The sequence below is a fragment of the Lagopus muta genome, chromosome 15 (genome assembly GCF_023343835.1).
Source record: "Lagopus muta isolate bLagMut1 chromosome 15, bLagMut1 primary, whole genome shotgun sequence".
Lineage (NCBI taxonomy): Eukaryota > Metazoa > Chordata > Aves > Galliformes > Phasianidae > Lagopus > Lagopus muta.
The window spans coordinates 3,115,908-3,139,461 of record NC_064447.1 but is presented as its reverse complement, the minus strand read 5'-3'; the positions used below and the strand labels follow the sequence as shown (position 1 = coordinate 3,139,461).

The 23,554-nt window shown below is 50.2% G+C and overlaps 1 protein-coding gene across 2 annotated transcripts in view; it reads left to right on the top strand.

Moving 5' to 3' along the window:
- The window catches only part of AXIN1 (axin 1), a 70,071-nt gene extending 46,923 nt beyond the window's left edge, over window positions 1-23,148 (top strand). For both annotated transcript variants that reach the window (XM_048961783.1, XM_048961782.1), the window contains exons 5-10: window positions 6,070-6,207; window positions 11,179-11,732; window positions 13,763-13,939; window positions 15,142-15,387; window positions 20,113-20,280; window positions 21,225-23,148. In XM_048961783.1, coding sequence (XP_048817740.1) covers window positions 6,070-6,207; window positions 11,179-11,732; window positions 13,763-13,939; window positions 15,142-15,387; window positions 20,113-20,280; window positions 21,225-21,351 — 1,410 coding nt within the window. In that variant the 3' untranslated portion in view covers window positions 21,352-23,148. The remainder of the gene's footprint in view (window positions 1-6,069; window positions 6,208-11,178; window positions 11,733-13,762; window positions 13,940-15,141; window positions 15,388-20,112; window positions 20,281-21,224) is intronic.
- The last annotated feature ends 406 nt before the right edge of the window (window positions 23,149-23,554 follow it).

Below are 23,554 nucleotides of genomic sequence, written 5' to 3'. Positions count from 1 at the left end.
AATATTCCCTGACTTCAAAGCTTGTCAGCAGCCTTACCTTTTGGATAAAAATAATAGTGGCTTTCTGTTGATGTGTGCACTGGCAGTGCCTCAATGAACTGCAGGTTATAAGCTCGGAGTATGGAGCATTAAATATGTATAGTGAGCTGTGCTTTAATGAACTTCCATCTGCCAAACATTTCTTTTGTTAAAATGAATAAGTGTCATTCCAGCAGCAGTTCCTTGCAGGCTAATTAGTTTTACTTAGCATTAAATTTTATCGACCTTTTTGGGAACCAGTTAAAAGGGGAGGAGGGGGAAAACAAGGTTTAAATTGGCCACCTGCTGCTTATAAATTTATATATTATCCTACTTATCTGCACGCTCTTCTAGAATTACATATTCCTTCTAAAGTACATACATACGCTTCACAAGGATTTCTCTGTGAAACATTCGGTGTTTCCATTAGATTCTGTGCTGTAATTTTAAGTCCCAGGGAAAAAAGCATCTTGGTGCATATTTATATGGGAGCGGAGGACTGAGAAGTCAAGTCAGTTCTAGTCTTTCTGCAGGGAAGGAAAGTTTAGTTCAGACACTCTGGCACCTCCTGCCAGCCAATTACTGACATGGAATTGGCATTGACTTCAGAGAGGCACTGCTCTGCCCTCGCTTATCAATCAGCCAAGAAAGGAGATGGTAATTAGACAATATGTTTTGACAACACCAGTGAAATGTTATGAAGTTGGTGTTTTAAAATACCTCTAACAGCAAGTTTATGGAATTAAACGTGGCCAATTAGCAAAGAGCCATGCAAATGTTTCTTCAAATGTTGCTTTCTAAACCCAGCGGTTAGGATATCGTGCAGCCCGTGGCTGAGCAGACTCTGTGAGCTGCCTGGACCTGGGGGTAAGCAAGACTTCAGGCATGAAGCAGTGACCAAATTGTAGTCTTTGGGTGAAGGTCTGTATGGACTGGATCTAACCAGTATAGCGAGAATCCATACTGCAGAATCTGCTTGCAGAATGCATGTCATGTTTTCCTGCTGATGGTAGAGAACCTCCAGAAAGTCATTTTAGAAGTCAGTCAGAGACCTTACTGTTCCTTTTCAAATGAGCTATGGGGCTATTATGCAAAATTCTGAACGGACTTAATATTGCTTTTAATAGCAGCATACTGCTTAGGTCTAGGAGCTATAAACTGTTGTTCATAGGAGATTGCCTGCAGCCATGCGGCCTCCAAACAGAGAAGACATGTGTTAGTCATGTAGGATTCCTCCCTGTGCAGCTGGAGATCTTAGTGAGTGGATGGCTGTGTTCTTCATATTCTGTACTTAAAAACACTCAAAGTTTGGAAAAGCTGTGTTTTCTGCAATGACTCTCTGCCCAGGAATGCAGTGGGTGAGGGTTTCTAGCAAGACCTTTGCTTTGTGCCTCTCCCAGGAACCTATTGCACAGTGCGCGCATGTTGCTTTTCTTGTGGTTTTTCCCCCTTGCTCTTGGATTTGAGCAAAGTCTTGGAGCAGCAAGGAAGAAAAAGGCAAGCAAGGTGCCAGAGGAAGAGGGGTAAAAGCCCAGAGAACACAGAGTCTTTCCTGTGCTGCTGTACTGTATTTACCCTGGCTCTGGCATTCATCGGTTCCCTGGTCAGGGTGGTAGATAGCCTTTTCTCCTGGGCAAAGTCAGGAGAATCCAACCTCAAGCATAAAGATTTGGGATTCCTTTTTTTGTTTGTTTTCCTGCACAGGTAAACCAGTTTGCGATGTTCTTGCTCTAGATTGTTCATCTGGTGGGAGCTTTCCTGTCCTGCCCCACAATCAAGGAAGCTGCAGCACATTGCAGTATTGCCCTGCAAAGAGAGGGAAAGGGAAGAGCACCCAAAAGGGTGCTTCACGCCCAGAGGTGATGCTGGAGTAGATGCTGAAATCCAGCTATTCGTAAGCTCTGCCACAAATGTTTCTGGTAGGGACCTTTTGTCCTTTAAGAACACATCACAGTGCAGTACATTGAGCTGGGAAACACAGGGATTCAGAAGCTCCTGCCTTCTTGAGTTCTCTAGCCAGCCATCTCTGTTTCATCTCCAAAACTGACTTTTGATCAAACACTGGCGACTTGAGCATCACAGTGGCATCAAGCCTGTATAACAAAATTCAAGATTTACCATCACTGAATTCTATGGCCTAGTCAGGTCTCTCCCCTGATTAAAGACCTCTCCCCAGTGATGGCACTGGAAAAATTATTTCATCTCAGTGCAATTGAATTTTATTCTTCCCAAGGGGAAACCTGCAAGCCCCAGTGAGATTCTTCCCTTTCAGCTTTTTCATATGCAGATTACAGTAAAGCCAGTGCCCCTGTGATGAGACTGAAGAGGTGGCAAAAACTCAGCAGGGAGGAAAGAGTGAGGGAGGGCAGAGTAATGACAAAGAGCACACAACATTAGAGGTCCTGGCTTCTGACTTTGTGGACGAATGTGTGGTTCCTTGCCTGAGATTCTGTTCAACTTCACTCTATGAGGTATAACTAGACAGAACTGGTGTGGGTGTACATTTCAGATGCCTTTGTGTTCAGATGCACAACGTGGTCCTGAAACCACAGTTTGAGAATGGGAAGTCCATCAGAAGCCAAGACCTGCCTCAGTCTCACGGAGCAGAATCTGTGTAGCTCCTACTCCATCAGCTCCAAGAAAAGATGGAGGCAATGTGACAGCAGGTGCTAACTGGGGCTACTGGAGAGCTTCTGTACCTCCTGTGTTCTGCTGATTCTTCCCAAAGATACCAGAGCTGCAGACAGTTGGTGTGTCAAGGATAAAGGACAGTGTTCTGATGATAGGTGCCCCAAGAAATCCTCCCTGACAGCTGTCACTAGGAAAGATTCCTTCATCCAGAACAATTCAAGCTATTTCTTTCTTGCCAGCCCATCTGGCATTCAGCCTCCCAGCCATTGTTCTCTGTAACCTCCCCAGCTCAGCGTGGTTTGGTTCGGGACAGACCTCATCTGAACTAGTGGCATTAAATAAAAATAGATAGACAATTAAATAAAGCATTAGATAAAACAAAGTTATTTAAAAAGAACTGCTTCCTTTCTGGATTGTTGACCCAAAATGGCCAGAGATCTTATTCTGGTCCAGACTGGAGGGCTGTATCCTCCAAAAACAGCGGGTGTTGGAGCAGCCAGCTCTTGGAGAATGCTGCACCCTTTACTTGGAACAAAGGCATTTGGAGTCCTTCTGATTTTAGAACAATAAAGAGCTTATTTATGGCTCCCTGGGCAGGGCTCTGTGTGCTTACGGGGAGACAGAGGCAGGTTCAAAGTCCTGAGGCTCCAGTGGGTCCTCCTGCAGGCACAGGCTCAGCCTGGCTGGGTTTTCATGGAGAGGAGCGTGTCTCCTTTCCCAAGTCAGGCCTGCTGCTTGATAAAAGTTTCAGATCCTTTGTTGTGGTAAGGCTTTTGAAGCAGATCAATGCAGTGTATGCCTGCTGTCCAAGGAGACAGAGTCCTCAGCTGTGATCCGTATTGTTTCAGCACAGGGAATTTGCATTTATTTTTTCCCAATACTGTTAGTTTTGGGGGATGTCTGATTAGCTCATCGTTTGAGTTAGGAATAAAAGCAGAGCCATGGGAATGTTCAGAGCATCATACTGCTTGCTGGCTTTCTGCAGGTCACCGTGATGGGTGCCTACTAGAACAACCTTGGCACATGGCGTGCACTTCATAGTGGAGTGAGGTTTATTTCAGGTAAATTAAACTTGGGTGGAGAGGGGCAAGGACAGCTGCCTGGTGGGGACTGCATCCTTCACATCACCTAAGCTGATGTGGGACCTCCATGAGCTGTTGTGCTGAGTGAAAGCCTGCAGGACAAGGTAGTGTGTTTTGCAGATACAGCAGTTTATCAAAGAGAAAGGAAAAAAAGTTCACTGTAAAGGTTCTTAGACACAATTATTTTCTTTCAGTCCCTTCCAGGCTTTGAGAGAATGTGGATAAATGTGCTGAAGCATGACATAAAATACCAAAGTGGTCCTTTCTCAAGCTCCCTAGATAAACTAGTGACCTTGAATGTCTTCAGATACTCATTATAATGAGTTGGAGCTGTGCTCCTTAAGCATTGCTGGGCCTGGACCTTATTTCACCAAGACTCAAACACACAGGTTAGCAGAATTCAACCTGTGCACCCAGTGCTGCAGCAGTCTGTGCTCAGGAGAGATTTTATTTTGGGGTATTGCATTGCATCAAAGGCTATGAAAATCAAGGGAGGTTCTTTCCTGGTTCTGCTTTTCTGTGGAAGCTGCTGCTTCTGACGTGCTTCTAACGGAGCAGGGCTTGCTGCTGCTGTCCTACAGACAGCCACAGTGAGAGCTGCTGTGTCTGAGGTGGCAGGAGGGAATGAACAGTCACTGTGACTTGTCAGGTGAGAGAAAGGTTTCCCTCACGGGGAGCTGCTGGTGATAGCACCTGAGATAGGTGGGCTGCATGGTTTGGGGCTCACCGTCTGATGGAAGCAGGCTCCCTTAGCCAGTGCTTCCTCAGGTATTGAGGAATGGGGAAGCATCACTTGGGTCCTGACAGCTCCCCACTGAATAACAGGGAGGGGATTCTCCCTGTCAGGTCCTAGCACTGTGATTATGTGTGATTCAGGCACATTTCTGTACTACACAAGGTCCAGATGCTAGAACTTGAGCTTTCTGTCCCTCCAGAGGGAAGCCCTGCGTTGCCCTTGCACTTGTTGATAGCAGTAAGCGTGGAAACAGATTTGGTGGCAGGGTTGACTGAGTTTTGATCACAGTGAACAAAAAAACTAGTGCTTTAAATTGCAACTTGGAACCTGAGTGTCACAGAAGACACCCCCAGCTTCACAGTGCAGTAAGCAGGACCCTCGTTGCCCTTACTTTTCTTCCCCTTGCTTTCCATTCAGCAGTTGGCAGAGAGGAAAACAAGGATTTGCATGCTTTGTTAGTTCTGAGGCAAAGCAGTATTTTAGCCTCCTGCCCTGGTCCTCATGCTGGCTCAGGGTAAATTTGGGTGGTCTCTAATCCTCTTTTAAGGACTCCAAGCTTGATATCTGTTTCTGGTGCTGCATTTTTTGGTGTGAGTTTTCTTGTATATCCATATTTCGTTTTATCTCTGATCCTGCCAAGTGTGTATTTCTCAGATGTTGGTGCTGAAGTATTCAATTGCAAGTTTTTATAATGTTGAATTTTCCATCTATTTTTCCTCCACATTATTGTTTTTTCTCTGCTGTCATTTCCTCTACTAGCAGAGTAGCAAAATAATGCATAAGGGATGAAAATGAGGGGAAAAATGCAATGGCTGTCAGCTTGATACTTTGCTACACAGGCTCCTTATCCCAGAGCTCAGGAATTTAGGCACAGGGTAACTCAACATAAGGAACTGAGAGTGCCCTTGAAGTTTATTCTTTAGTTCACACAGGGCAGACAGAAAAGTGGTATCTCTGTGCTTGTGAGGTTGTTGATAAAGCAAGCAGTCGTTGCCCAGCTCTGAAGAGATGAGATGGAATCATGTGTTCTTCTGGGTTCTGGTAAGAGAGGATGCTTTACAGAACAGTGGCCTTCCGTGGCTGGTAGGTTTTAGCAGAAGCTGTGCCTGGAAGGTGAAGAAAAGTAGGATTTCTTGAAAGCAGCTGGATTTAAGTCTTATGCTGGTCCACCTGCAGTAAGCTAAGTGTACACGCTGGAGTTCTCCTTTCTGTCCAAATGAAAACATCACTACAGTAATGATTTTTTTACAGGTTTGTCTGTTTGTCCTTTTCCCATCATTTGAGATCAGGATATTCATGTTGATCTTTTTTAATGTTGAGGATTATCATGTGCATATGTCCCTAAATGGAATCTGATGCCATAAGAGCTTGCTGCTTTTGGCTCTAGGATACCTTTTCCTATGTGAGGGGGTATATGGAGCTGGTACCAGACAGGGGGCTCATGGGCTTCCATCTGGTCTGTCCCAAGCCTCACCCCTGTTTCTGCCAGCTTGTCTTCCATGGGCCCAGTGGGACAATTGGCGTTTGCAGTTATTTGTGCCTCCACAATAAATGTGTGATTTTCTTGCACCTTTTGCTAACCCTGGTGTGTCTTCCCTCCAGCGTACATATCGAATGCCAAAGGATATCCATGTTGAACCAGAAAAGTTTGCTGCAGAACTGATCAATCGTTTGGAAGAAGTACAGAAGGAACGTGAAGCAGAGGAGAAATTGGAGGAGCGCCTTAAGCGTGTGCGAGCGGTCAGTAATCTCCTTGCCTCTTGTGCCAACCCGGGGACATTTGCTTACTGCACAGCACAGGAATTTTTCAGCTGCCATGAAAGCAACCTGGGTGACCACATTTGTCACTGCGTGGGGTCCTGCAGGCTCCCCATCACCGCAGGAGCTTCATGGAGCTGTGTGCCATGTGCAGGGCTCTGAGATGCTCCCTGTTGTCAGACACCAGGCGTGGCACAGCACTGCCCACTTCTGTCACCTTAGGGACTGTGGTGCTCTCCACTGTCTTTGGCACCCTCACTGTCCTGTCCATCACAGACTTTGTAAACCATCCCTTTCATGTGAGGATGACACTACATAACAAGGATTCACATAGAGCTTTGGGGTTTTGTGTTATTTCCCCTTCTTTGGGCAAACAGGTGGCAGATTTTGTCACACTTGCAGTTGTTTATGTGTGCCTTTAGTCTGCTTCTACCAACTGTGAAAGCCTTCTGTCCATCAGTACCTAGTAAGCACATCCCTACATCAGGTGTGGCATCCAAAGATCCTCTCTTGGGCAGAGAAATGCAGGGACTCCACGAGGGTGGCTGGGGAAGCCCAGCTGTGGCACTGTGTGCTGGAAGCCCTGGTACTGATGGGCCCTTCAAAGCCTATTTGGCAGATGAACCAAAGGCTTTTAGTTCCTCAACAAACTCCACAAGGAGTTATTGGTGGTCCAATTGTGAGACACCCTGTTCAGCAGTATTGACACCTTATCTTTTGTCTGATGTACTGCATCTCACAGGTAAGTGCTTATCTTGTGCTGGAGACACAGGAGGCTTTTCAGAGGACATCGTAGTGTTTCTGAGCATCACAAATGTCATATGACTACAGCCCTATGGGAAGAAGTTACAGGTCTCCACAGTTAATAGCTGCTGTAGCCCTGAGGCGAAGGCTGTGTGCTGTGCAACCTGCAGCTCTCCCTCAAAGCAGAGGTGTTCCTGTCTATCTCAGCTAGCTCTGTGCTTTTAGAGAAGCTGAGTGCCTCTGGCTCCAGGGTGGACCCTTCAAGCTCATTATTTTTAAATATTCATCAATATTTTTGAAGTTAATCTAGTATCTCTCTAAACAGAAAAGGCACTGTAGGGCTGTAGTCTTGATTTAAATCACATATGTATTTCTGTTGTATGAAGTGAGGATGCAGAGTAACCTCTGAGCAGCATTTCAGTGCCAAGCATTGTCCATCAAACTCACTGCACTGCTGTGTTCAGCATCCAGCCAGAAAAAGGCCAACAAGGTGCTGTTTTGTCATTAGATTCCTGCTCTTCAGGAATTAGTCTGTTTTCTTCTCCATACCTACTGCTTTCTGACAAAGCCAGTGCAACCAGCAGCATTTCCATTCATAGTCCTCCTCCTCCTGCTCCCATGGCTATACAGCTGCCCCCAGCAGTGCCCAGCTCCATTAGCCCTACCACCCTGAAGAAGCTGCCAGTAGCAATACCATAAAATCAGCAAATAACTGTGCCAGAGAATAAATATAAGTCTGTCTAAACTTATTTTTGTGTAACTTAATCTATTTTGAAGCCCCAGCCTCCCGCTATTGCTATGTATTAAACCTCTTTGCTGTCTACAGAGTATATTTCATTGACTGGCTGGAATTTAGCATTAGCTATTCAGGAAAAGCTCAGAGTAAGCAACTGTAGCTTTTTTAGGTCAGTACTTGAGGTGCAAGAGCTGCTGGAATCAGCAAGAGGAGAGCTTGGGTCCTCATAGATCACAGGGTTGCTTTTTGTGTGTCCTGAACACCAAGACTACAGGGTGACCTCTTACTGGTTCTGCATGGCTCATTGCACAGTAGCACAGCGAAAACCATACAACATTACTCACACTGGGCAGTTATCAGCTTAGCAGAGAAGCTGGAAATATTGTGCAAAAGCTTCAAAAAAGGGATTTTTCCCCCCATACTGGGCTGCCTGCAGGTTCCCTTTCAAAGCACAGTAACATCTGAAAGAGATACCTGGTAGAGAAGCAGATGACTTCTGAATAAAAAAGAAAACAAACCTAAAAGCTCTGAATTCATTAATTATGTTGAGCAGTATAGGAGGTGATGGGAGGAGGTGTATGCTGCCTTGATAATTTCTCAGCTGAATGGTAGCTGCAGGACTGCCTCCAAACCCAGTGAGTTTCAAATGAGCCAGGTGCAGGAGGAGCAAAACTGTTGTTGAGATGCTCAATATTTGAGTGTAAAACGTTGTCTGAGTAGAGAGGAAAATGGTTTGCTTGAAGATGTAACTGCACTCCTGTGCTAGGTGAGCTGTAGTGGGACTGGGAGGAGGTGTGGGGTTAAAGCGAGATAGCGTTTATCCGTAGCGCAGCAGTGCCTGTTCAGCCTCTGGGTTCAAAGGGAAGGGCGCAGGCTGGGCTGCAGAGTAAAAATAGCTCAGCAGGCAGTCAGTGAAGTCGAAGCATCCGTCTAACTGTCGCTGGCTGTGCGAGCTGGCGGAGGATGTGCCTGCCTGTACCGCGTCCCCCAAGCACCACCTAGCGGCTGTGCCACCCGCGGCGTGGGCTGCAGGCGGCTGCCGAGACCTGTAGGCACAGCCCTGGGCGGGCTCGAAGGCCGATCCTCCTGGTTCCTCAGGTTTGTGTGCAGCAGGCCCAGAAGTGCCAGGTGAGGGGCTGACTTGTGTATGTTGTATGAGGCAATTTGCAAGCTCTTGATTTCTGGATTTGCTGGGCAGGTAGGGATCTGTCACGCAGGGCAGCGTGGAAGTGCTGTTGTCTTCACCATGCACCAGGCTTTGTGCATGTTGCACAGCACTAGCCAAGATCCTGCATTACATCTCCAGCTTGAATTGTCTCCAGCTTTGTGCACTGTGTCATTGCTTTCACTGTAAACTCAGCACAGTGGTATCTGCAGCCTCGACTTGTGCCTTCAGCCTCTGCTCTGCTCTAGTAGAGAGGACAGCTTGAGCCAGGCAGCCTCCATCTCTGCTTACCTGCCCTTCTCATAACTGTGGGTTCCCTGCTCCATGCAAGGCCGAACCCAATGCTGGGGTGAGGAAGCCAACTTCCCCCAGAGCTTGGTAACACAGATGAGCTGAGACAGGCCAAAGAGAGTGAGACAATGCATCCTTCCCCTTCCCTTAGCCCACCCTGACCTCAGTCCTTAAGCAGAACAACGTAGGTACCAGCCCTAAAAGCCTCCAAAGTGATGAGTGTGTCACTGGGTTATCATAACCTGCTCATGGTCATTTAACCCAGCGTTATGGGTTTAGGCTGTGCATATTCCATTCTGTCTTGTACCTGAGCCAGCTGTGCAGAGATGGGGTTTTGCAGGCTGCAGTGTTGTCACTGGAGATGAAAGGTGCTCGTAAAGATTTTAAAAGCAGTTAGTGAGAAAGTAGTGTATCTCCTGTGGAAGTGGGAATCATGTCAGCCTGAGCTCCAGATCTGCAGAGTGACCTGCTGTCATCTGAGTCACTGTAACAGGACTGCTGTGCTGTGGGATCAGCCTTGTTCTGAGGTGTTTGCACAACAGCCCGTTCTGATCCCCGCTACATGCTGAGACAGTTCTGAACAACTTTTGAAGTAGGTTCATATTGCAGAGGGAGAGGGGAATGTAAAGAGAAAACATTTTCAGTTCTGTGCCATGCTCCACACCTGATTCATCCGCTGGAACTCCATTTGTGGCATGGTTTTGCTCTGGGCAGCCTTCCTCAGGCTGCTCCTACTCGCTCTGTGCTCACCGTGCTGCTCTGCAGCGGTGTGGCCCCCTGGAGGAGCTGCTGGCAGAGGGCACAGCAGGCACCCACGTCTTTGGTGCTTTCAAAGGCTGCCATTGTCCTTGGTTGAGTTCTGAACCCCCAGGTGTGACGTGGGGAGGAAGTCTGTTATTTGCTTTCTCGCCCTGTGGTTGGCAGCTGAGACTTTGAAGCTGAATAGCAAGTGATGGATGGGGACATCCGACAGGCAGAGCTGGTGGGAGGCAGTGTTTTCCAGCAGATGCACTTGTCTGGCAGGGCAGAGATACCACATGCTGCAAACGATTTCTTTTCTGCACCAAAGTAAGAAAAGAGAGCAGGATTAAAGCGCTTGCTGGAATCCTACTTATGTAATTTTAAAAAATAAGAATCCTGTTTTCCAATAAAGAAACTTCATAAATATTTGAGTTTATGTTGGAGCATAAAATAGTTTGTCAGCATCAAAATTGTGGCTGTCAGCACGGAGGAGTTTTATTCTTCCTGGCACAGCTGTAAGAGCCACTAACAACAGCATGTCCGAGGCTGCTGTGGGCCACAAGAGCAAGCAGGCAGTTCCAGCCATTTCTTTATCTGCATGGAGGGTTTTGCTGCAGTGTCAGCATGCCTGGGAGAAAGCAGGGTTTGATTTTCAAAACCGTTCACGCTGCTGTCGACTTCCAGTTGCACACTCCTGTTACAAGCCCACTGATTGCCTTGCTTTGTGAAAGTCACTCGGGTAAGAAAAGCCCGTGATACCTCCTGACTTGCTGCATGTGGTGCAACTTTGTGCTTCATCTGGTGAGCTTTGAAGCCACAGTGTGGTGAGGTGTGATCTGCTGGTTGTTACAGAGCCGTCTTCGAGGAACCTGCGGAGCTGTTTGGTAAGATTCTGCCTGCTCATAAATCCGATCAAGTTGTTGCACGTAGCTGCAGCTGTGCGTGGCTGTGATGTGTGGGCTGTGTGAGCGGTCGCCTGGCTCACCCTGGATGCTGTGAACCCCGCTGATGGTGTCCCAGCAGGCAGGGATGGAGCTGGTGTGGCAGTGCGGAGACAGGGCAGCTCAGGTGTGTGTTAGGGAGCTTTCTGTAGGAAGGTGGCACAGCCTGGGGCAGGGCTCCAAAGAGGGGAGCATCTCTATGTTGAAGATTTTCACGACTTGGCTGGCCAAAGCCAAGGGTGACCCATCGAGTGTTGGCAACAGTCGTGCTGTGAGCAGGAAGACCCCAGAGACCTCTTCTGCCACCTTTATAATTGTCCTCTTGTTTCTCACAGGAAGAAGAAGGCGAGGATGCAGATATCTCTTCTGGTCCTTCAATCATTAGCCACAAGATGCCTTCCGCCCAACCCTTTCATCACTTTGCCCCTCGCTACTCTGAGATGGGCTGTGCTGGGATGCAGATGAGAGATGCACATGAAGAAAACCCAGAAAGCATCCTGGACGAACACGTGCAGCGTGTGATGAAGACACCAGGCTGTCAGTCTCCAGGCCCCGGCCGCCACTCTCCCAAGCCACGATCTCCAGAAAGCGGCCACTTAGGAAAGCTGTCAGGGACACTTGGAACAATTCCTCCAGGGCACGGCAAACACACCACGAAATCAGGAATGAAACTGGATCCAGCTAACTTATACCACCATAAACATGTCTACCACCACATCCATCACCACAGCATGATGAAACCAAAAGAGCAAATTGAGGCCGAGGCCACGCAGAGAGTGCAGAACAGCTTTGCTTGGAATGTAGATTCACATAACTATGCAACAAAGTCAAGAAACTACTCTGAAAACTTGGGCATGGCCCCTGTCCCCATGGACTCTTTAGGCTACAGGTGAGTCAGATCAGCACCTGGGGGAGTCCCAGATCTGGAGCTTCTGTAGGATGTGTTTCATAAATGGGCTCTTGCACAGCAGTGGCACAGGCTGACTGGGCCATATTTTCTTGTAGAACGTGGCTTAAGGGCCTCCCACTGTGCTTCCTTTGAGAAATGAATATGCTTCTAATAGCACTTATAAATCTCTGTGGCCTGGTGATGAAATTGTCTAACCAGGATTTTTAATGGCCTTGGTTATAAGGTAGCACTTCTGCTCCTTAAAGCAGCAGAGGTGCTGGGGCTTCCCTGTGCTTTGGGAGATGGTAAGGGTAGAACTTTGTCTTAGGGTCTGGATAACAGAAACCAGGTTCTTAAGCTGTTTATGAGAGAACAAAAAGGTCCAACTTTTTGCAAGACTTGTTCTATTCACCAGAAGCTTTCCTTTTTCTTCCTGACTAAGCAGTGGATGCTCTGGTGCTGCTGTGGCCTGCTGTCCCAAGGGGGCATTCTCCCTGACAGGGCTTCTTTAGATGCAGCCCAGGATTCAGCTGGCTTTCTGGGCTGCAGAGTGCACTGCTTGTGTTCAATTTTTCATCCACCACCCAGTTCCTCCATCTTCTGTCTGTGTGCTGAGAGGAGAAGGCGAAACTCATTCTCTACAGCAGCAGGTTTTGCTAGTCCTGTGTTTGAATTATTGCAAAGGTGAGGCTCAGGGCTACCTTGAATAATGAATGCTGATTGTAAGTGTGGAGTAACTGGAGTGGAGAGCTCGCTAGCTCCTTGAGGTGTTATTTGGGGGCAAGTCTTTTCAGTGTACCAGGGGTAGGATGTTTAGTGAAAGCAGGCAGCTAGATCAGTGTGTAGGAACAACTTACTGGGGTGGGAGGAGGGAGGCAAAGCATAGGGTCAGCTGAAGAAAGCTGCTTTCCAGGCAGATTGGGAAGAAGGGCCCCCACGTCTGCCCTTTCTCCATAGTAACAGAGCTAAGATATGGCTTGGTTGCTTCCACAAAGCATGCATGTGGCCATTCTGGATCGACCAAAGCCCCATCTAAGTACAGAACTTCTCTCTAGCATTGTCTGCAGCATATGCTTAAAGGAAATGTCAGAGAGCACGTCAGAGCTGTCCTTTCTCTAGCACAAACTCCCAGTTCCTGACTGTCCCCAGGGTAAGAGCTTTGTAAGAGAAGAGTTTGCATGTGAACAGTCTTGTTCTTTTCTTCTGTCAATGCTAATGAGCACACAGAAGTAGGGTAATGCAGGTGGGTGATCAGGATGCGGGGGTGTCCAGTAAAGCTGCTGGCTGTGGCAATGACAGGCCAGCTCTGTGCAGCCCCACGAGCATGTAGCTGCCTGGCTGCACCACTGGGCAAATGGGCAGCACATTGCCAAGGAGGGATAGGATAACTGTAATGGTGTGCTGTAGCCATAAACATAGCCAGGGCCTGTCTGTAACTGCCTGCTTTCAGTCTAGCTGCAGTCTGACGTGGCTGCATTGCCCAAGTAGGTGACAGCCTGCAGAAGGCTGCCTGCATTAAAAAAAAGTTTTACTACGATATGAAACCTCAGCTCAAGTGGTGGTGAGAAGCAAGCTGTTGGCATGGCAGAATGGCAGGGTAGGGTTTGGGGTGCTAGTGAACCAGTAAGCAGGTGTGGGGATGGAACAGGAAGAGCTCAGGGTAAGAGCAGTGGTCTGACATGGAGAGGCAGCCAGCGGATTGCAGAGCTTTGTGCTCTGAGCCTACTGACCATGTTGGAGCAGAGAGCTGAGGTTTGAACACAATCCTTCATGTGGCAGGAGATCTGCTGGGCTTTTTGCTGCATTGCCACGGCTCATCTGCCAGATGCACTCCCTGTTTGTCAGGTGGCTGCACAGAGAGCCTGATATGCCCTGGGCCTCAGCCATGGCACGGTCAATTGAACTGTAGTAGAGCCAAGCAGACCCTGGCAGGGCTGAATCTGTCTGAGATGGACGTGTCCATCCTCTGCCACTGTCTGTGGAGGTTTGGCTTAGGCAAAGCGCTAATGTCTCAAGCTTTGTTCTTGCAGTGGAAAAGCAAGTCTGCTCTCAAAAAGAAATATTAAGAAGACCGATTCAGGGAAAAGTGATGGTGCCAACTATGAGATGCCAGGATCTCCTGAAGACGTGGAGAGAAACCAGAAGATCCTTCAGTGGATCATAGAAGGAGAGAAGGAGATCAGCAGGCATAAGAAAACAAACCATGGGTAAGGGCTGGTAGAGTGAGGAGTCTTCATGCTGTCCTATTGCATCCCCTGGCACCAGCATAAGGCTGGTGTAGACTGTACGGTGGTCTGCCTTGTTCCTGGAGGTCTTGGGAAGACAAACATCCACCAGGCACGAGGGTTTAGGTCCTTTGGAGATTGAGGATTGCTTGGGGGCTTTAACCACAAAGTTCATTTTCTTTCCTAAATAATGAACTGTGGTTGTGGGGGGAGGTTGAAGCCTCAGAGGAATCTCACAAATTGCTGCTGTGGGTACAAAATGGATAATGTGGCACACAGTAGGCAGTATTTTTGCTTTGAGCACTTGCTGTACATAAACAGTTGTTAGTCGTGCAAGGTGTTGATAGAAACATAGGACCTGCTGCACTGGAGCCATTGGTCCTGAGTTAGCAGCTTAAGAGGGCTCAGGCAAGGAGAACTGGGTTGCCCAGCGTTTGGGCTTGTTGAGAGCATCCTCTGGGCTCACCTTGTCTCTCTAGAGCCAAAGGTGTGTCCAGAATCTCTCTGTAATCAAGCAGATCTACAGGCACAGATCACAGCCTAGCCAATCTCAGGGAAAAAGACATGTTTTCATGGTGCCAGCGACAAGAGGGATCTGGGGTCTCATCCGCATTGCCGCAACTGCGTTTGTGACTACTGGTGAAACCACAGTTGTTTTTTGTCTTGTTTCACAGTAGAGGCTGAGACAGGTTGCTCTGCAGGCAGCTGGGGCCGTGCCAGAGCCATGGGCAGTGCTGCAGGGGCTGGCAGGGATGAGCACACACTGCTGCAACATCCACTGCCCACCAGGGGCTCACAGCCTGGCAGCGCACATCAGGGCGTCCTGTGGCGGATCCTGCTGAGTGAATTTGGTCTGTCATTGAGCTGCCTTTTGCTGGGTTTGTTTCTGTTGTGCATTTCATGGCAGCACTAAAACACGTTGGTGATCTCTGTGTTAAGCTTGGGTTGCTCACCCGATGTCTCAGCAAAACACTGGAGAAGGCAGTGCTGCACTGCCCCAAAGCCTTCTCTGGGGGTGCAGCGGGTTGGGTGGTACTCCCCTCTCCCTTACAAACCACAGCACAGCCGTGCTGCAAGGAGCCTCCCAGTGCTTGTGTCCAGCTGAGGAAGCAGTCATCCATCTGGATGTGCACGTATGCAGAGTGACTGGGCAGTCTGTGTAAAACCTTTGTATCTGTGTGTAGCTCTTCAGGTGCTAAGAAGCAGCTGTCCCATGACATGGTCCGACCCCTCTCCATTGAGCGGCCTGTTGCAGTGCATCCGTGGGTCAGTGCCCAACTCCGGAACGTTGTCCAGCCTTCACACCCTTTCATCCAAGATCCTACCATGCCACCCAACCCAGCACCCAACCCACTCACCCAGCTGGAGGAAGCTCGCAGGAGGTTGGAGGAGGAAGAAAAGAGAGCTGGAAAACTCCCACTGAAACAAAGGTATGGCCTGTAGGTAGGGTCTGAGCGTGCATGGGAGAGAAGGGGGAGGCTGCTCTGTGGCTGGGGAGCCATGGGAGGTGCTGTGCTCCAGTTTCCAGTACTAACTGAGTGGAGGCACCTGCAGAGAAGTTAGGAAAGTCTCCCCAGTCTCTCTGACATGGCTTCTGACGGTGGTGCAAATGCCACAAGCTGCCTTAAGGCCTGGGCTTGTGTTTTGTGTCTAGAAGTGTTCTGAATGAGCCTGGGCAGGCGGAGCCTGTTTAGAAATAGCATATGAGGAAAGAGCTCTCTTTGCGGACCTAGTCAGCCTCCGGCTTGCTGTACTCACCTCATCTTCACTGGCACACTCATAGTTCATTCACACACAGTGGTTGCAGGGTTCTTGGTTGGTGCAGTAGCAGAATTCAGCAGAACACAGCAAAATTAAGTGCAGAAGAATATTTGCTCTTTATCTGCATCTCATTCGGTCTTCTAGCAAAGGCCACTCGTGGCTCATGGCAGCTCAGGGGGAGCACTGCACACTGCTGCAGCAGTATTGTGCTCTGCATGCCTGTAGCCAAGTCACTGCAGCTTCCTGTGACTCAGCTCAATGCCTGTTGCAGAGCTGATTCTTCTGCTCCCGTATTATCTTTCAGGGAAGATCAGTTGCAAGGCACACAGAGCTCTCAGATGAAAAGCATTTTGAAAGTGCTTGATAATTACTGTTAAGAACTAAAAGCACTTTGACCATTAAAAATCTTTCACAATGGGAATTGCTTGCTTCATTGCCCTATAGCTGAGTTCTGAAAACTAAACTTTGGAGTCTGACACTCAGAAACACGAGTGTAATTTAAAGAACAAGCTCCTCTAATTGCTGAACTCCAATTATTTTTGCTTGCAATAGTCATGTAGCAGACTTCTGCATATCTATGTCAGAGCATTGATTGGAAGCTAATAATTAGAGGGCTCTCCCACGTCAGGTTGGGCCAGGCCTATTTGATCTAACTTTCAGTTGGTGTGATTGGATGGGATTTACTTGTGGAGTCATTTACAGTCATATTAAATTCATTCAGCTTCCCAAGAAATGTCTAGGTGCAGATGCATACATGGGAAACACCAGCCTGGGCTTTATACGTGAGTCTTGAATACCCTAATAACAACTTGGAGCTTTTGTAGGAAGCCCATGGCATTGCAGTGTGTGCCCTCCAGACCAGCAGGAGAGCAGGCTGAGCCATGCTGGGCTGTTCTGCTTTCACACTTGTGCTGCCTCCTTACAAGGCCTGTCAGTTTTCCTGAGGATACAGGGGTCCCACTGACCTGCCTGACGTGTGGAAAGCCAGGAAGTGGTGCCTGCTGGTGGGGAGCTGCTAATGAAAAGCAGACGTGTCCGTGTTCAGTAGCACACAAGAATGGATGCAGCCCCTGGGAAGTGAAGGATTTCTTGATGCTGAAATCTCTCCTCTGGATTGTGGCAGGACTGTGTGCTCCAGCTGGGGCATGGCTGAGCTCACATCTTTTCAGAGAGCTCCTGGCGTGGTTAGCAGGAGAACAAGCCGTTCTCTCCCTGTTATGCAGTGTTTGGGGCTGGGCACTGATCTTTGGGATGGCTGCGTGACTTTTGGTGGGAGCCTATGCAAGCTGAAGTGTCCAGTGCTGGATGACATACAGACCTCTTGTGCCTGTTGCATTGGGGGAGAGCCTTGTCCCAGTGATTGCTTGCCTGTGCAGCCAGTTTTTGAGCCATTTTCTGCAGCTCACTGTCGCAGTGCTTATGTTTGCAGCTGGAAGAAGTAATTAGTAGCAGCTCTGCAGAGAAAAGATTTTCACATGCAGCAAAAGAATTTTCTAGACTCTCCAGCAAAAATGTTAGCGTGAGCTTGGTTTGGAATTAGTTTGATTGGGCCAGGCCTGGAAGAGGACCAGAGCCAGATGCTGGGGCTCCTCCTGAGGTAACATCTGCTGGCTGTGTTTCAGGCTTTGCACAGCTCTTCAGCCCCAGGGCTGGGATGGAGCAAACCTCTCCTGTGCCGGGCATGGCAGCATCGCAGCCAGGCTGTGTCTGTGCTCTGAGTTAGTGCTGATCATAGAACCATAGAATCACAGCGTGGTTGGGTTGGAAGAGACCTTACAGCTCCCCCCACCCCTGCTATGGGCTGCCTGCCCCCAGCTCAGGGCTCTGTGGGCACCTCCAGGGGTGGGGTGAGGTGCAGGAAGGCAGTCAGCGCTGCACTTACTTTGCTGGGTAACATTTCCTGCTTGTGACAAACGTTGTGAAAGGAGCTGAAGCCAGAAGAAGGAACAGAGCTTACTTGTGTGTGTTTGTGCAGAGGGCACACTGCAGACCCAGGGGATGGGTGCAGATGAGGCAGGGCTCAGGCGTGCTGCGGTGGAGCAGCGCTCAGCAGGGCCCCATCTGGGTAAGAAGTGGTCTCAGGAGGTTTCTGGGCGATGATGACAGCAGAGATGGTTGTGTTGTCATGTTCTCAGGAGAGATATGCCTGGAAAATTGTGTTGTCAATGATTTCTTATTTATCATCCCTGCTTCAGTTTGCTAGAGATCTGGGGATGCGTGTGTGTTCTGTGATGCTCTGAAAGGTGATGTTCCTTCCCGCAAGGAGACGCAGACCTTTTGGTTCTTGTCCCATCACTGGTGGCCTCTGGGGGTCCTGTCAGAAAGAGCCAGGAGGCTTTTTCTCCCTCGCATGCTTTCAGGAAGCCACAGGGTCCCCACAGCCCCTTTCTGAGCTTGGGGCAGAGGAGCACAGCAGCCGGTCTGAGGTCACCCCAAAGCAGCTTTTCAGGCACAAATTACACAGCGGGAGGAGGAGGAGCCTCCCAGCCATTGGCACGATCTGCTCTGGCATCTAACAGAGCTGGGGAGCTCAAGGTGTTGGTTCTAACAGTCCTGCCCACCCCCCCAGTGACCAAGGAGCTGCCCCCCAGCAGCCTGAGCACCATGCTGCTGCACAGCGTGTCGTCGTGTCCCCGCCAGCCTCCGTGCCAGCTCCCCTGGGCACCAGCAGCTCTCTCGTAGTCATGACTCGTTTCCAGCAGCATTAAGAGAAGCTTAGGGACTTTGAGGTTTTCCAAACCCCTTCAATTAACTTCTGGCTCACAGGATGCACAGAATTTGCCTGAATTTATGACCCGTTTTTCCTTTAAATGCATGATTATTTTTTTTTCCAAGGATGATTCAATTTCTTAATGTTTTTTCTAGCTGAAGGGCATCCTGTGCTTTGATAGAGGGATGGGTGCTAAGAGCCATGCTGGCACCAGGAGCACCATCGCCTCTCGGGATGCTGCAGTTTGTCCAAAGGCCTCCAGGTCAGAGCAGGCACCAGGAGCATTGTTCAGCTGAACTTTAGACCTCTCATGGCTTTAGAAAGAGGTGACAGAGTTTTCACTGGTCTTGGTTTGCAATGCCAATGTTTACGTGGGCATGCCATTAAAAAGGTGCTGTGACTTCACGCCAGTATTTAAAGGTTAGAGTCACAACCATTTCCAAAACTGCCATTAGCTCATGTGCTTGGCATATGCAGTTTTTATAGCAACTTTCCAGTCGTATAAATACAAAATCATCTTTTTTTTTTTTTTTTTTACCCTGTGTGCCTTTTAAATCATTTTAAAGCTGCCAAATTTGTTTTATGTGATTTTGAAAGAGAAGGCAGCCTCTGGCTGAGACCACACATGCCAAGCAACGCATTTGTGTAGGCTGCTCAAATGTTTGTGCAGCATTTACAGTGCCCGAGATGAAAGGCTCCACAGAAGTGCAAAGTACCCTTATTTTTATTGTTGCTACTTCTGTCTGACTCTGAAAACGAGGCGAGGACTGGGCTGACACTTTCAGTCTGGTGATGGCACCCCATAGCAAATGCCAGTGTGAGGGCTTGGAGGCGAGGAGCAGACCGACATCCCGAGAGGCAGGAAGGAGTGAGAGGTTCCAAGTCTGCTCACTGGGGGTTTGAGGATGGTGTCTGCCTTCCAAAATCCAGCCAGCAGCCCAGCCAGGCCTTGCCACCCTGCATGGATGGGACAGGACAGGATGGGACGAGCAGCAAAGGGCCCAGTGTGTGGCACGTCCCACTGCCCCGCAGCTGCACACAGGACCTTCAGATGCTTCACAGCAGCAGTTGCTAGCTGACAGGATGGCACTTTCTTCTCCTTCTGTCTCATGGATATGAAGGCTTCTCCTGCCAACCAAATCCTGCAAGCCATCACTGAAGCACTGCTTGTACCGAGGTGGCAAGCCAGAAGCCTGAAGCCCAGTCACAGTGGTGCACACCAGGGGTGACATCGATTGGCTGCAATGGGCCTGTGATGCTCTGCCTTGCCATGCCCTACCAACTGCTCTCAGAGTCCAGTGCTGCAGGAAAGGCACCCCTCCAAGCCTGTCCTTGGGGATGGGTTTTTCTGCAGCATGAAGAGGCTGAGCTGGAACCCGTGCCTGCTTCCTCCCAGCTGCAGCCTGGCCTCCATCCAGCCTTCCCAAGAGCTGTTCCACCAGCCTGAGTGTGCAGGTGTGCGCCAAGAAAGGTGGTCAGAGTAAAACGTGTTTGCTGACTGTTAGTTTGGCACCTCCATACAGAAAGGCCCCAGTTCTCTGCAAGTATAGGAAGGTCTTGACCTGCACCCCCTGCACGGGCAGCCCCTCACCCAGACCAGCACCCAGTGCTGGTGATGATGCTGGGCCTGTTCCGAGCACCAAAGGCTGATACTCAGGATGTTGCTTGTGATTTCGTACAACAGGTTGAAGCCCCAGAAGAGGCCGGGCAGTGGTGCATCCCAGCCATGTGAGAACATCGTGGTTGCTTACTACTTCTGTGGAGAGCCCATCCCGTACCGCACCCTCGTCAAAGGGCGCGTGGTGACACTGGGACAGTTCAAGGAGCTGCTGACCAAGAAAGGGAACTACAGGTAAGGGCTGCTCACCACGTGCAGTGTGGTGCCAGCATACTGTCAGCAACCTCAGCAACCCCTGGCAGCCGCCACCAGCGGGATGCAGCGTTGTTGCTCCTGCCAAGGCAAAGGAGGTAGGTCAGGGGAGCTCCTGGGGTTCTCAGCAGCCTTGCAGGGTTATGGCAGCACAGCAGAAATGTCTGGTTGCCAGTGGACACTCTTAGAAAAGTAAGTCCCAAAGTGAGCCAGGAATGTACTTTTTAAATAAGGGTAGAACCCATACTTGTGTCTGTAATCCTGCCTCATGGAAGCAGGCTTATGTTTGGGTTTGACTGGGAGGGTCTGGCTGTTGAAGAGGCAGGTTATGAGGACATGGGAGATTGGGTTTTCTACCAGAAATATTCTGCATCACAGTTTGTGCCTCAAACAGAAGTCGCTTGCCCTACAGGGCTGCACAGTGTCCTGGGCTGCTGAGGAGCAGCATCAACCAGTGCTTGCCGATGCTGTGGGGAACATCCCAACTGCCAGAGCCATTTCAGGCTCACAGAATTTCCTTCAGCGTGAGCAGGGAGGCTGGGCCCTGCTGAGCCCCAAAATGCCCGTCATTCTGTAGCACCAGGCGTGGGATGGGAAGCTCTGCAAAGCACCGCCTCCAAGTAGGAGCTGCCTGGGGAAGAAAGCCTGCTTAGGAACGCCCCAGGGCCCTGCCAGCATCAGGACCTCCAGCCAGCTCTTGTGAGAGCTGAGAACGGGCTGGGATTCAGAGCCTGAGCTCCTCAATGTGCAGTTCTGACTGCTGTCACTGAGAGGGCAGGGGCAGATGCCAGCCTCAATGTCTGCCGTGGCTGCTCCCATTCCTCATGAGTTCACAGGCGTGGAAGTGCTGCTCCCTGTGTTTGGGTGGCACTGCGGTGTCCCACACAGGTTGACCCCTCTGTGTCCCCATGTTTCTGCTCTCTCAGGTATTACTTCAAGAAAGTGAGCGACGAGTTCGACTGCGGCGTGGTCTTCGAGGAGGTGAGGGAGGACGACACCATCCTGCCCATCTTTGAAGAGAAGATCATCGGGAAGGTGGAGAAGATCGACTAGGCTCCAAGGCTGCAGAGGCTTTGAGGAAAGGACTGTGAAAGACTCTGGGACTGGAGGAGAAGGTCTGGGGCAGACGCTGGTGGTGCTTCTCCAGGAGGTGCTGGGCGAGCCTGGGGCGCAGCCCCCTCTGTGCCAGGACCTGGGCAAGCTCTGCTGTGCCATGGGAAGTCGTTTCACCCCACAAACCTGCCAGTGGGAGCCTGGGCTCCCTCTCCATACCGAATATAAGTGTAATGTAGCATTGTACAGTGCATTAGAAAGTGTAAAATGAACTTGTTTACTAAAGCTGCATATTTTTGATATATTGTAATAAAAGGAAAATATTTCCAATGTCACAGTGCTCTTATGTAAATGTAAAACATACAGGTACTGCAGAACTCACCCAAAGTGTACAGCCATCCGTCAAACTCCGTGTGGTCCTCGCTTTCACAGCACCCTTCCCTGTCCCCTCGGTGTGTATGGCTCTGAGCAGTGCTGGGGTGGGATGCACCCAGCCGACAAGCTGCTGTCCCTGCTGCTGTGGAAGTCACTGCTGCACTCCAGAGGGGCACCACTGCACTTCTGCACAATCTGAAGACAACTGAGCCATTCTGAACGAGCTGGGCTCTCGCCTCCCTGGTAGTTGCAGCTACTGGACCTGGTAGGGTGGTTTTTCTCCTGAGCTTTCTTGTGACCGAGTGAACCCCGAAGGGAAGGGGGGGCGGGTGCCAGTTCTTGGTGCTGCAGGCTTCCCGTGGTGCCTTCCACCAGGGCAGGGCTGTGGGCCACCAGTGAGGATCAGCTGCTGCTCAGCACTGCAGGGCTGGGCACTGGCATCCCATGCCCTGTGCTTGTCCCCCACGTGTGCCTGCTCCTGGGGCAGACGTTGCCTCCTGGAGGGTGCTGCAGCCCCACGGAGGGCTGGCAGCCGTGCGCAGGCCCCCAGTGCCAAGGCTGGACTTTGGTCAGGGGAGTTGCCTTAGGAGAGAGGTAGTGTGGGGAGGAAACCAATTGGACGCTTCCAGTCTGAGGACAAAAACCATCGCGTTATGAGTCCTGTGTCTTCTGTCAGGTTCTGTGTCTCTGGGGAGGCAGCGTGAGGGCACTGTGGTCCGAAGCCAGCAGCAAAGGAGTTGTGGGGATGTGAACAGCCAGCTCCCCTGAGTGCTGCAGTCACTGTAAGGGGTCGCTGCTTGGGTGTGCAGATGGGACTGAGCTCAGCTCCGCCTGCCCTCAGCCCTGCCCTCCCCACCAGCCCATGCTCTGTGCCCCAGCAGCCACAGCTTTGCTCTCGCCCTTGGGCAAACCCAGCCTCTGTGCCCCCACTGCCAGCTCCTAGGGGGTCCCACGTCAGCACTCACCCTGCCCACCCGCGTGCCCTTTGCCCACTGCTGCTGCAGCACATTTTGGGGCCCAACTCGGCTGCCTGCAGGGCTGGGGCCGAGTGGCGCTGTGTGGGGACAACTCAGCCTCTTGTACACGTCACCGAGTGCCTTTAAACATGGTTCTGTGACTTGCCTATCACTATGTGAAGTCCAGCAAAATCGTTTTCAGCCAGGGAACAGTGTTACGAACGTCTTTCCTCCCTCTTTTTTAAGTTCTGATGGTGTTGTGTCTGGTGAGGTTGTTACCATGCCTGGGATTTCCGTCTCCCCCTTTTTTTCTCAGGGGGTTCCCTGTAAATATGTACATTTGCCGAGCGCAGCATCCTCCAGTGGCCGTGCAGCCCTGGTGATGCCTCCTGTGCATCCTCATGTTCTGACTTGTACAATGATCTTTTCAAAGGTACTTGGATAAAATGAAATAAAAACCCCACATCCCGGTGCCTTCTGTTTTTTTCCTTCCCTGCAGAGCAGACGTGGGAGCGGGCTGAGACAACTGGTGAATGGGAGCAGACAGAAGGGCCCTGCTTTGGCCATGGGCACACGGTGGGGCTGCCCACAGGATGGGGGGCATGGGGATCCCAGAGCCATTGCCTATGGCTGGAGAGCAGCAGCTCAGGGAGAGGGGACGGTGCTGGGGACTGAGGGAGTGCCAGGGGGTCCTGAGGCTGTGAGCCAGGCATTGGAAAGGCTCTAGAGGAGGGCTTGGAGCCCATCTGGGGCTTCTCCTGCCTTCCCAGGGTGTGACAGCAGCTTCTGGGACTGGAGCCCTGGGGCAGCTCTGCATTCTTGCACCCCATCATGGGGCAGGAGGCCTTGAGGCCATGAAGCCAAAAGCCCTC